This window comes from Corvus kubaryi, unplaced genomic scaffold, assembly GCF_017639235.1.
Source record: "Corvus kubaryi isolate FWS band 111438036 unplaced genomic scaffold, C.kubaryi_AGA036_p1.0 37385, whole genome shotgun sequence".
Lineage (NCBI taxonomy): Eukaryota > Metazoa > Chordata > Aves > Passeriformes > Corvidae > Corvus > Corvus kubaryi.
The window spans coordinates 29,098,996-29,111,523 of NW_024581127.1; the positions used below are offsets into that span (position 1 = coordinate 29,098,996).

The 12,528-nt window shown below is 40.4% G+C and overlaps 1 protein-coding gene across 8 annotated transcripts in view; it reads right to left on the reverse strand.

Annotated features, from left to right (window-relative positions):
- DNAAF11 (dynein axonemal assembly factor 11) overlaps window positions 1-6,155 on the reverse strand; it is a 95,381-nt gene extending 89,226 nt beyond the window's left edge. For 3 of the 8 annotated variants that reach the window (XR_006017398.1, XM_042036330.1, XM_042036329.1), the window contains exons 1-4: window positions 5,728-6,088; window positions 2,599-2,656; window positions 1,347-1,556; window positions 357-526 (exon numbers count right to left, since the gene is read on the reverse strand). Coding sequence is in view for 6 of the 8 variants with exons in the window: in XM_042036330.1 (XP_041892264.1) it covers window positions 357-526; window positions 1,347-1,556; window positions 2,599-2,656; window positions 5,728-5,740 (451 nt within the window). In the remaining 2 variants the exon portion in view is untranslated. Of the gene's footprint in view, window positions 1-356; window positions 527-1,346; window positions 1,557-2,598; window positions 2,657-5,518; window positions 5,599-5,727 lie in introns of all 8 variants that reach the window. The other 5 variants (XM_042036332.1, XR_006017399.1, XM_042036328.1 and 2 more) reach the window with 5 other exon arrangements.
- Window positions 6,156-12,528: the final 6,373 nt, after the last annotated feature.

Sequence of the window (12,528 nt, forward strand, 5' to 3'; positions counted from 1 at the left end):
ATATGCAGAGTAAAGACAAAACCACATAGAGCATAACAGATTAAGTTATTGAAAGAGCCAGGTGAAAGCAGACAGTGCCAGGTATTAATCACACCAGAATAAACATTCCTGGTGATGACTTTGCATTCAAATTCAGTCAAAAAATGACCTTTTGGTGCAGAGATCTTTGCAGACTCATACTCCAGTTTAATGCCAGGAGCTCTATTTACCCCTTAGAATTCTGTAGTTCATCTATCCTTTACCTGCACACCTTGGCAGACAACACCTGCAAAACTTCCAGAAAGAGATACCCAATTCCCACTAAACACAGAGTGCAGTGTTGTGTCTTGATTACCTGGTACCTCATCAGGGCTTACCAATATCACTGTGACTGGCTTCTAGTTTACTGCATCCATCAGGCCAAGGATCCTCTACATGGGAGAATTCCATCTTGCTGGGAATGGTGGAGCTGCGCCACGAGCTGGAGGTACTGAGATCGAACAAGCTGTCAAGAGAGCGACGGATTTTCTTCCTTCGCCTGAATACACTGGAAAGAAAAGATATGTTGCCAAGGAGTAGAGCTAATTATTCTTGCTGAGCGGGGACAGAGCTCTAAAGCTTGCAGGAACGACGTGAAAGAACCAAGTTCTGGATGCTGCTCCCAGCCCTGTTCTTGACCCTGGGCACGTCACCAGGAATGGCTGCTGCACACCATAATATGTCAGGGAATGTGTTAACAGCAGGGCTGATCATGCTGTTGTGATACTGGATACGGTGGTACCAAATGACATCACAGCTACTGGTCTCTGATACTACTGTGAGTATCTCATGCTACCCATAAGTTGCACCCTGCTATATCCTATTTGGGGTAGTCTGAATCCATCAAACTTCATGTTTTTTGAACTACATTTTACATACCTTTCTAAACTGTTGTTCTTTTCAAATCAAGTGATATTTTTTCTTGAGTAAGAATTCTAGGACCAGACCTTTTTATTTACATATATGTGTGTGTGTGTGTTTTAGACAAAGATATTTATGTATACTTTTTTCTTACTCCTTATCAGAGTAACACCCAATTGGCAAAATGAGCTGTATCTCTCCTTTTTCTTTATTGGACACAACTTCAATTACAGCAACAACTGTGCACTAAAGAGTTTTTGGATAGTAAGACATGACTGAAAATCAGGTTATTTCATTCACTTCACTCTCTAAAGCAATTGAGATGTTCCCATTCAGAAGTAATGCTGATCTTATGCCAAGCAAAATGTAGACAGACACAAAGACACCTCCAGATACACCTCTAGGTAAGGCCAGATATATGAAGGCAATCACCAACATGGAGTAAAAGCTGCACACAGTTCACTTACCGAACTAAATTCTCTTTATATGTAACACTTGTGTGGGATGGTGTCAGTGTTATGTTGCCCTCTTCATCAGACAGAAAACTGTCTTCTGTCAAAACATAATAACCATTAGAAAGCAGTCGAGGGCTGCGGCGACATGTAGGAAGGGAGTCTGTCAGAGGGTTTGTGAAGCACTCATAGGCAGGATCGTCGTCCAAAAAGGCACAAGCACAACTGAAGAGGAGAAATTAAAGCCTCTAATTTAGAGAAGGTCGGGACAGAGCAAACCCACGATTTAATAGTAGTGAATTTACATTCCTAGCTGATGGGGGCTGGTAGTGACATAGATTTAAAATACGTGGATGTAATAATATTACTCTGTACTAGAGGGTTTCAGCCAGCTGACGTGTGCATCACACTTTCCAGAGCTTCAGATTACAGGAGGGATACATGCCGGGGGAGCATTTCCTGAAGCACGGAGCCAGCTTGAGCTCAGAAGTGCTCAGTGTGTTTCCATGGCAGTGCTCTTGGCCAAGGAGCCAGCAGAGGCATTCCAGTATTTTGCTCCTCTGAGTTCCTCTACATGGCACAAGCTGGGTGCCTCTGAGCCAGGCAGGATTTACTTGCTTTTTTACAACCTAGCCATACTTAGTGAAGATTTAAGGATGCATGACTTTAACAAATCCTAGAATGCCATGCAGCTGGAACAACATAGGTTAAAGCCCACATGTGAAAGCACTGAAACACAATTGCCACTCCATCCAGCACTGAAACACGATTGCCTTTGGGATGAAATACAGCACAGAAAAGTATACTCTCTGGTATTTAAAACAGAAGTGAGTAGTGACAGAGGTGAAAGGATCTAAAAGTTGTAGACAATTTACTTAGTTCAAGTAAAATTGAATTTACAGTTATACCTTTCCCCTCGACACCTATGAGTTCCAAATTGCCATGCAGTGACATTATGGAAAGAAAGGAAGACACTGGATTGATTTCGTGGCTGACCTGTGTTTCAGTAGGAGATTTAAGTACCCCATATATCACAGAGACATACCATAATTTCAGTGTAGGGAAAAGCAGATGGAAGAGAGATACTCCAAAACCTTGTAACTGCAAAGCCAGTGTTTCCAACCTCCACAGCAGTACTTCTGAACTTCCATTTAGGGCAGTAATTAAATTATATCAGCCCTACAATTCTCAGTGGCCCAAAAGGGATTTTTACAAAATCTACATCAAAACAAAAATAAAATTAAGCAAGTGTAACTTTCCTTAATACCTTGGGAAAACACGTCTTGAGAGGTTGTGTCTATGCTCTCCATTAAATGGTGTTGAACCTGCAGAGGCAAAGGTGAAATAAGAAGGAATTGTTATCATGTTCACTGACAGGTACCTTGTACATACCAGAAAGATGATTAAAAAAGCTAAAAATGAAAAGAAAATTAAGGGAAGAATTAAAGGAGATAAAACATATGAACGAATCAGGGAAAGACTTAGTGTTTATAGGAAACTCATCTCAACCAGGACAACACAGAATTAGAGCCAACAGAAATCAGATACTTCTACTCTGCCCAGATAACAGACTTGAGAGAAATAATTATGGACAGAAACACAATAACTGCAATAATTTTAAGGTGTTTTACCAGAAATCTGCTTCATGCCTAAGCCAGAACCTGAACTGGCACTAGATACAGAGTAGAATGGAAAGGCCACCTTACCCTTGCATTACATTTTTCAGATGAAAATTGCAGACATAGCACAACAAGCACAGGGATTGCTACAATGACAAATATTTGACAGTAATATTGTGGCAGGAGACGAAGGAAATAGGACTTGTCTGGATTACCACGGCTTAAGTATGCAAAGTGCTTCTAGGTGTTCTGCACCTGACAGAATCAATCTTATAAAATATGAGCAAGGGCTATCCATAGGGAGAATTTATATCTGCTATTACATGAAAAGGTAAAAGATATGATCTTTCCCTATATTACCTTGCCTTTCCTGAATCTTTAGAGCTTCAGACTTATGACACTGTTAGTAAATGCCCATCCTTCCCCTCTGAGAGGAGATAGGGCTAAGAGAATTTTATTTTTTTATGTTCAGTTATGAGCTGAGGCAAAGAAAAGACATGAAGGTCAGGCTTTCCACTTTGGTAATCTTGTTTATCCTCCCCTTTGGAGCTCAGTTGTCAGTCACAGTCTGGGTGTGAAGGCTGACTCAGCCTTGGGACCAGGCAAGGTGATGAAAGAAGAGAAGTAAAACCTTCAGGGTATTTTTTACAAATCAGTCCTACTACCCTGCTCCCATACATACTGTTTTTCCTATCCTTTGGAAAAAAAAAAAAAAATCACTTTACTATGAACAAATTATGTTCTAATGCTCACAAAAATAACTTGAGGAGGAGACAACTGAAAGAATTTGGGGGAAGGTACAGAGAGATCGAGAAGCATCAGTCAGAACACCACAGAGCAAGTTGTACAAACAGTGGGACCAGTGGTGTATTTCATAGTTTGACATGCATTAGAGCTTTTTTTTTTTCCACATACAGCTAGCTCCTGAAATAATTTCTCTTATTTTAGGCAAAATCATGATTCTTAAATGTGCAAAAAGTCTTATATTCAAAACCAAGAAATCCATCCAAACTCTAGAAGTAAATACAGGAAGGACTCAACAAGCAGTTTCTAGATCTGGATATAAACTAAAACCAGCAAAATCCTAAATTTTATCAGTCAAAAAAGATCCCCTCCACAAGGTATTTATTCCTATTAACACTCTGACAAATGTATCCAAATTTATTTGCTCCTGGAGTTGATGCAACAGGTGATAGTCCATACATTTTGAAAAGGACTGTTTCATACACCCTAGGGTAACAGGGAATATAGATTATCTGTAAAAGAGTTTAAAAAGAAACAGAAGCATGTTTTATTTTGTCTTGTTTGAGAATTAGGATGTGTAAGATAGTATCAGCAATATATATCAAATTATTAGGTATAATGTAGTCTCACTTAGGCAACAGTAATTGGTTCTAGGGCAAATTTGTTTGAAAAGGATATATAGAAGTATATCTCAGGATCAGTTATACCTAGTAGAACTCTTTAATAATCAGAGAGTGAAACTTTCCAGCAACTGAAACCCACATCACAGCTGTATTGCACGCAATCATAAAGTAGCAACGTCTAAAAAAGAATAACTTTTAAAAGTGGCAGCTTTCCTGTGGGGTAGTGCTTTTGCTAGAAAGTGTTGACACATACTGATCACATTGGCAGAACAAACCACAGTCCTTCTGTTCCTCATTTGAATTGTCTCATAATTTTGCAAGGTATGTCTCTGCAGGATGCCTGCTTATCTGCCACCCTCCAGAGAAATAAAATTCAAGATAAAATAGAGTATATACATCTATTTATAAAAGAAAGTGAGCAATATACGCATGCAGATATATTACTGGGGAGGCGAGGCATTTCCCTCTTTTCAAGAACAGTTAATAAGCAGTTTAACTTGCTTTTAAACTATTTTAAGTAATGATATCAAGCTTATGTGAACAGTTGTAGAACAGGCAGTCCAACAGATTTTTTTGCTGCCCTTGATCAGGAAAATTTTTGGCTCATGCATAATGAAGAGAGTTCCTGAAAATCATAATTCAACCAATGATGGAGAAAACTTGGAAACATCACGTTGTAGACAATGCTGCACACTGTTCTGCTTTCATTTAATATTCAGTCTTATTTCTGGGCCATTAATAGTGTGAGAAGCTATAGTAATGGCATAACAAAACAAAGCATCTCAACCACCGCTGTACAATGGAGCAGTAGTATTGTATCTGTAACCCACAAAAGGACCCATCAACACAGCACCTCTAAACTATGGCATGAGAAAAAGCCAACAGCTCTATGAAATCTCACTAAAAGCGAAGCTGAGGTGAATGTGGCAATATTTTATATCAAGAATCAAGTAAAAATTTAAGGCAGCAACTGCCCTTGAATTTCAAAACACACAAAAGTTCATGTTGTAATATATACAAAAAGTCACTGTCCAAACCAGTCAGTTTTAACTATCTTTCCCTCCAAAAATCAAATTAGTGTTTAAGCCAATGATGCCTTCAGTGTACAAGCTAAATATTCACATTTGTCCCTACCAAAATATAGTGCTAACTATTCAAATAGCTGAAATACAGGCAACCAGCGTTATTCTATTGTACCTACCAAACACAAGTGTCTACAAAGAGAGTTTTATTTGTTCACACATATCAGTTGTTTTTGAAGAGCAGTTCAGTCTTTTCTCCCTGCAGGTAATGGAAGCAACATTCACAAAAATGCAAAACTTCCTGAAGAACTGCACAGAAATGAATCCAAAGCTTAGCTATTCCTCAGCTGATAAATATGTTAAGAGATAAGTCTAAAATCCTTCAAACCTGGAAGATCCATTTCGTAATTAACACATGCGTGCAAAAAAGTTTCTCCTCATCAGCCCGAGAGCCCGTGGGATGGCTGGTGGAGGGTGTTCCTTGAGCAGCTTCCTGGGAGAGCTCAGCCCTGGCTCTTCGCAAAGACAGGTCTAGCAAGCCCCTGTTTCCTTTTGAAAACAGCCCGTGCAATCAGCGGCACAGAGCCCGAATGAGGTCACGCTTCCTGTAAAGTAGCCTCACATCAGAAGCATTCGTTCTGAAGAGCAAACCGAAGATAACGATTAGCCCAGTGCCGGCTGTTGTGAGAGAGAAGAACCACTACAAATAATGTCTCGCTCCAATGATCATACAGAGAACAAAGACAGAACCTTTTCTCATCAGTGACACAGATTTTTGTTTCAGATTTGCTTTTCTACCCCACCCAGGAAACTTCCAAGTTGTGTATACAAATCATTCCATTTGTTGAAATACTTGTGAGCCTGACAGGCTTTAATGTAAGAAAATGATCCAGTTACCAAAAAAATAGTAACAATACATTTTGCAAAAGCACTGTGGTATAGAAGATACATTTGGTGAGATTTCAGAGCTAAGTTTCACAGCTGAAAACATTAATGCAAATATATACCATGCAATGTTAATATAAATTCCATTGAAAGGAGAAAGGAATAAAGCCATTTCTAAACATACTCATTGTTGCACACTATATGTTTCAGACTGTGTAAGGTACCAGTTCATCGTACCTTAAAGTATAAAAAATAAAGTCAAATCCACATGAGATATATTGAGACTGAATAAGATGTCCTGGCAATCAAAAGCATTTGGCTGTAGAACTATTACACACAAAAGTAATATAAATCAGCTGCTTGACACTGAAGAATTGTATAGCCTTAGGGGATAAAACTTCATCTCCAAATAAGTAAAATGATCTAGTAGTTTTCTCTCCCGATGTCTGTATGTATCACTGACAAAAAAAAAAAAAAAAAGAAAGAAAGCATAAATCTAGTAAAATATGATTGATTTGATTTGATTATAGTTTGTGGGTTTTTTTCCCCTGGAGAAGGAAAATACTTCCACTGCTAAAAGGACTGTAAAAACCTCACCTCCCAGAAAAGGAAACAAAAATAGGCAATTAGGATGTTGCAAAAGACCTTCTGTTTCTGAGTTAAAGTAAATGAACATTTTATGATCCTTTTGCTACAACATGAAAATAGGGACACAGTCCATCTTCACATCATTTCTTCTAATTTAGTGGAATTATGTCAGTGAGGAAATTTAGTCCAACACTATTTCCATGGATGCATGGGCTTCATCACAGCAGCATTTCCCTGGCCACCCTGCCTCTCTACAGGCAATGAATATAAATTCCCAATGATCTTTAAAACTAGGTCACCTACAGAAGAATTTCTATACACACACAAATTTACTCCTTGGGCATAATTTTGGGGTTTTTTTTTCCTTACTCTTCTCAAGAGGAAGCAGTTAATTCCAAGTTTGAACTGCTTTTTTGAAGGATATTGACATTTCATGTTTGTCTATATAGTTATATTGTGTCTATATCATATTCAGGCCTGGAGGTGTTTTCTTTTTTAATCACTGCAGTTTGTTTCTGAAAGTCACCATTCCACAAAGCTTTTGATGCATAAACTTCATGCATTGGTGAATATTTTATAGGTGAGTGCTAGACTATGGGTAATACACAAGGATTTATATACAGCTTTTTTTTGTTCTCCACCCTGTTGCTCCTCAAATTTCCCACTCCACCATAAGCCCCATCTCAACAATAAAAACCTCAAACCAGGTTTCAAATTTTATAAAATGAGTACGCCAACAAGCTTACTTGAAGTAGTTTTATGCCTCTGGCACACATTACCATTCAACCCACAAAAGGAAGGAAATTAGAATTACGATACTAAATACCACCCATCTTTCTACACTTCTCCCAGGCTCACCCTGCTTTTGATGCAACAGATTGTGCAGGGTCTGACAGTCCAAGAGAGGTGGTGCCTGGGGCAGCCTCCATGCCTGGGGTCCCACCAGCATTGAGCCTGAGCAGGTACACCCAGGAGGGACATGCAAGGAGTGCATTTATAACCACCTATATACAGACACACACAGCGGGCACCACAGGCAACAGGGACAAACAGAGAGAGCACTCACACAGCACTGACGGCCTCATCCTTCTCACCTCTATGGCTGAGCAGTGCAGAGGTCCACTCGTGAGAATGCACAGATACACACATCTGTACACATCCCTCCAGCAGCTGGGCTCAGGCACTCCATCTGCCCAACAGCTGCCCCTAGGTCCCAGTCTCACCAGTTGCATGCACCTGGACATTTGAGCCCTCAGGGCCACAGCCTCACAGCCCAGTTGGTGGTACAGACCATCCCATACATGGCTGGGATTCCCCAGGTCCTCAGCAGCCCACTGAGAGACACTGGTGTCCCACACCCCAGGCAGCAGCTCCTCCCAACCCCAAAGGTGTTCTGGTGCTGACTTATCTGGGTAGGTCTCATGCCTGGCCACAAGGGCTGAGACTCCTCTGGGGCAGACCTGGGAAAGGCCCAGCAGACAAAGTGTCCCTTCCTCTTAAATCCTAATTGAGGTTCCCTTTGGCCTTTGTGCCCCTGGGCTCCTCTGGCTGATCAGAAAGGCCTTGGATGGGCTGATGGCTCCTGAAATGGGAACAGCTGGCTGCAGGGAATTCTTTGGGCTCCCCCTCACACTGTTGTCCCTCTGAGCTCCTCTGTGAGTGTGCAGGTGAGCTTTTAGCATATATTACACCATAACTTAGCCATCTCAACAGCCCACTGCAACTCAATGCAGTGCACTGTTATGCAAAATACACAATTTTCAGGAAGAGTATTTTCCTGGTAGAGTAAATTGAGTGGCCATGGTGAAGGGATTAGAGTGCTTATTGATTGAACGTAATTGAGAGTAATGTGATGCTTCTGTAATTCTCTTTGAACCTCCTGGAAACCTGACAGCCTTTAATTGTCCACCAGTTTCAGTGACTGTCAAATCAGGCCATTTTTCCTGTATCACAGATCTGTGACAATATATTGTTTATATAGTACTCAAAAGTAAAAAAAAGTATTCTGAGGTATCTGAAAATTAATTGAAAAATTAAAAGAAAACCCACAGGGGAAGGGCTGGTCAGGAGAATCTCTGAGTATCCCCACTGGGTCAAAGTGAAGGTCTATGAAACTTTCCTTGCCTGCAGTCTTGCTACAGGGGAAGCTAAACCCATTTTAATTCACCTTTGTGAATGATAACATTTTAAGCTAAGTGCATTCCTTTATGCAGCAGAAACACTTAACAATATTTGAGGGACGCTGGTAATTAAAAAACAAAATAATTCTTACAAACCTAGACATTTTATTTCAATTTTAAGAAAAGGCTGATCCTGCATTAAATTAGCATTTTGGTGAAGGTTACACAACTGCCACATCATATATGATTTTAATAATCTTATCAGGTCAACTGTATGAACAAAGATTAATTAGCCTGAACAAAGATTAATTTGCCTTAAATTGGAACAAATTCATTTTTAATGTTATCAGATGGAAATCCCGTCACACTCTATCAGAGACTTTCTGAGTTCCAGGATTGATTTCCCCCCACCCAAATTCATTATTTAAGCTTAATTGTTCCTGCAAAACAGGCAAAAGAGGACATTTCTTATTTGCGTGGTGAAGTGCAATGAATAGACCTGTAAAATTTGGAATTAGCTCTGAGCTTGCTGATACACCCATACTGCTTTGATCCCAAGAGCTTGCCTGCAACAATGCTATGTCAACTACTTCTGTATTATACTACAGAGTCCAGATAGACAAAAAGTGTTTTAAAAGGACCTAATCAAGTAAGCCTGTGATGTACAATGATATTTCTCTGTACAAAGCCATGACCAGTCTGTGTTGTATCTCTTTCCTTCTTTATTATATGGTACCATAGAGAAATTTCCTTGGTATCTAAACCTGATGTAGACATGGGGAAATGCCACATCATGATATAAAAGCAGTGTAAAAGTAGACATGGGAAAGAAGTGCTTCCATTAGAATCTGTAACTTTCCCACCCTACCTCTGAAAGTACTGCTTTGAAAACTATCTTATCAGAGAAAAAAGACAAAAGGAAGAGGTTCAATTCTATCAGCCAAAGCAGAATTTAGTCAAGGTTTCTAACAGAACTCAGGTGAATCCTCATTAGAGTTCTTCATAAATTTCCTCACAAGAAGATCTGACTGTTACGGAACGAGAAGGCAGAAACACTAAAAAAAAGCAACAAACACACAAACCTATACTAAAAGCTGTCTGACTTAATTTTTAAAGGATGGCAAAAGTTCATGAATCAGCACACTGCAGTGTGTGCAGTGACAAGAAGCAGCCAGGACAGAGTCAGCTGTTGGCCAGTTGTGCTCCAGCAGCATCTTATTTGCAGAGACTAGAAATATTAATGCATAGGTCGCTGGTCTGAGTGGAGAATGAGTGGGAACAGGTTTGAGGTGACGTGTGAATGGTGTACACCCATGGTTCCTAAGCTCACAGGTCATCACACAGCACAAATCTATATGACACATTTTAGGACACACAGACTGAGAGGGAAAGGACAGGGACTAAAGCAGGTAGGACAGTGTGGGGACACTGCTGACTCTCAGCTCTAAAGGGTGTAAAAAGATATATCCCAACCATCACTATGTGACCAACCCAGGAATAACCCATAAGACATGGAGAAGACTTGATTGCCCATATTCCTTTTCTCCCATGTCACTGTAGCTAATGCTGGACAGAGCACCTGCATAGCAGCACCTTGGTGGTTGAAAGCTGAACAGGCCACGTAGATACACATGGCTTTAGGGACCTTCTCGGTACTCTATCTAGACACATAAAATCTCATCTTTGGTTGGGAGTTTTCTTGTGACATTTTGAGTCCCAAAATGAAAATTAGTGTTCCTCTGGAGGTGGTCATGCACTGCTGCCCACTGTACCTGAGAACCTCTGTGGTTTCTATGACAGCCCTGATGTGATCAACATGGAACAGAGGGTCTTGTACCGATGTACAGTGAAGGCTTTTGGCCAACACATGATTGTAAAGGATCATAGAATGCTTTACATATACTGAAAATCTATAGTTGAGAGGTGTTGGTACCACTGGTTCCTGAGACAACAGTACTGGCAAAATATGGATCATACTGATGTCATGGTCATTTCTATAATAAATCCTACTGAGTGAAGCATAAATGAAGACAAGTAACAACTGAAGTGATGCTCTAATACAATGTTCCTTAAAATGTCTCCTTACACAGCCCCCTTATCAGTTGTCTCTCTATTTGTACATAACCACTGTAGTCTGACATTGACTGAGTCCCTTTCTGCCCGTGTAACAGTATTTAAGCAAAGTCCAAATTTGTGAGGCCTGTACTGAGAGTCCACAGGCCTTTCTGGAACTGTTTGCTATTTTTACAGCCTTGTTCATGCCCAACTCCCATTTCCAGCTGGATTCAGATGCCCTGGACTAATTCAATGGCTAGGGAGAGGCAGCCTCAGTATCCAGTGGAAGACCATGACACACTGGAGGCAGAGTGGTTTTACAGCTTGGATGCCATCCAGCATTGCATAAAGATCAAGAATTTGAGTGTGGCCTACAAGGCAATTAAGGACAGAGAGCAGAAATCTGATAGCCTTCCAGGAACCTGCCCATGTGACACCAGCACAGACCCAATGGCCAAGTACCAAGAAACAAATGACTCCTACCATGAACACGTGAACCAACACATTACAGACATTTTACAGGCAGGGTTGGGCACAAAGAGCTAATCTCACAGTCAACAATCATCCTTCAGCCCCTGAGGACACCCCAGTTTACATGGGACAACAAAGGAGACAGGAAAATATCACACTAGTTTTACAAAGTGATTGGTATTGCCTGCTGGCAGATGTGATGTGTACTGTTTCATTCTCACTGCTGGACTCTACCAGGTTAGACACATGAGTTTTGGAATTCTGTTTTCCTTCAACACAAGTTGCAAATTCTGTCCGCCCAGAAGCCAGCTCTCAGAAATGCAGACCATGAAAAGCTTCCCACTGGGATATGTTTGTGAGTCAAGTACTTTGTTGATCCACCATAAAGTGTATACTGCATTTTAATCTCATACGGAAATAATCTAGGAAATCAGTGCATAGAGCAGATATTATTACTACAGCTTTTGTTCAGCACTGATCTCATCAAGGCTTTAAATAAAAATTCAGTAAAATATTTACTGATGTATTCCAATCTACAGAATCTCCTCTAAAACCAAAACACAATCCAAGACATATGGCTGCAATATGAAAGGCAGAAGTAAGTGACACATTGCACAGCAATTTGTCTCTTTCTGAGACAAAAGCACAATTACATCCCAAGAGGTCTAACATTCATAGCAAAACAATATTCATAGCATGGCGACTATTCCGTGTGCCCCCAAGAAATATCAAATGATACACAGAAAGTGGTTTAGTGAGGCTGTAACATGACACAGCAAAGCTGCCTGCATCCAAAGCTGCCTTCCAGCCATGCAGAGCATCAGGTGGTATCACTCTGGTGAGCAGCAACTTCTGCTTCAAGCATTTCCTTTAACCCCATCAAATATCAGTGTATGCTCTTTCTTCCCTTTCTTTGCGTGGACTTGGGACCCTTTCACTAATGCTAGAACTACCTGCTAAATGCAAATTTCATTACCCACCTGGATTTACCAGGTCTCACTCCTTAGCATTCTCACCTTACTGTACTTCACCCTTGAAATACTGCCATTAGGGAAACTTACTTTGCTTTA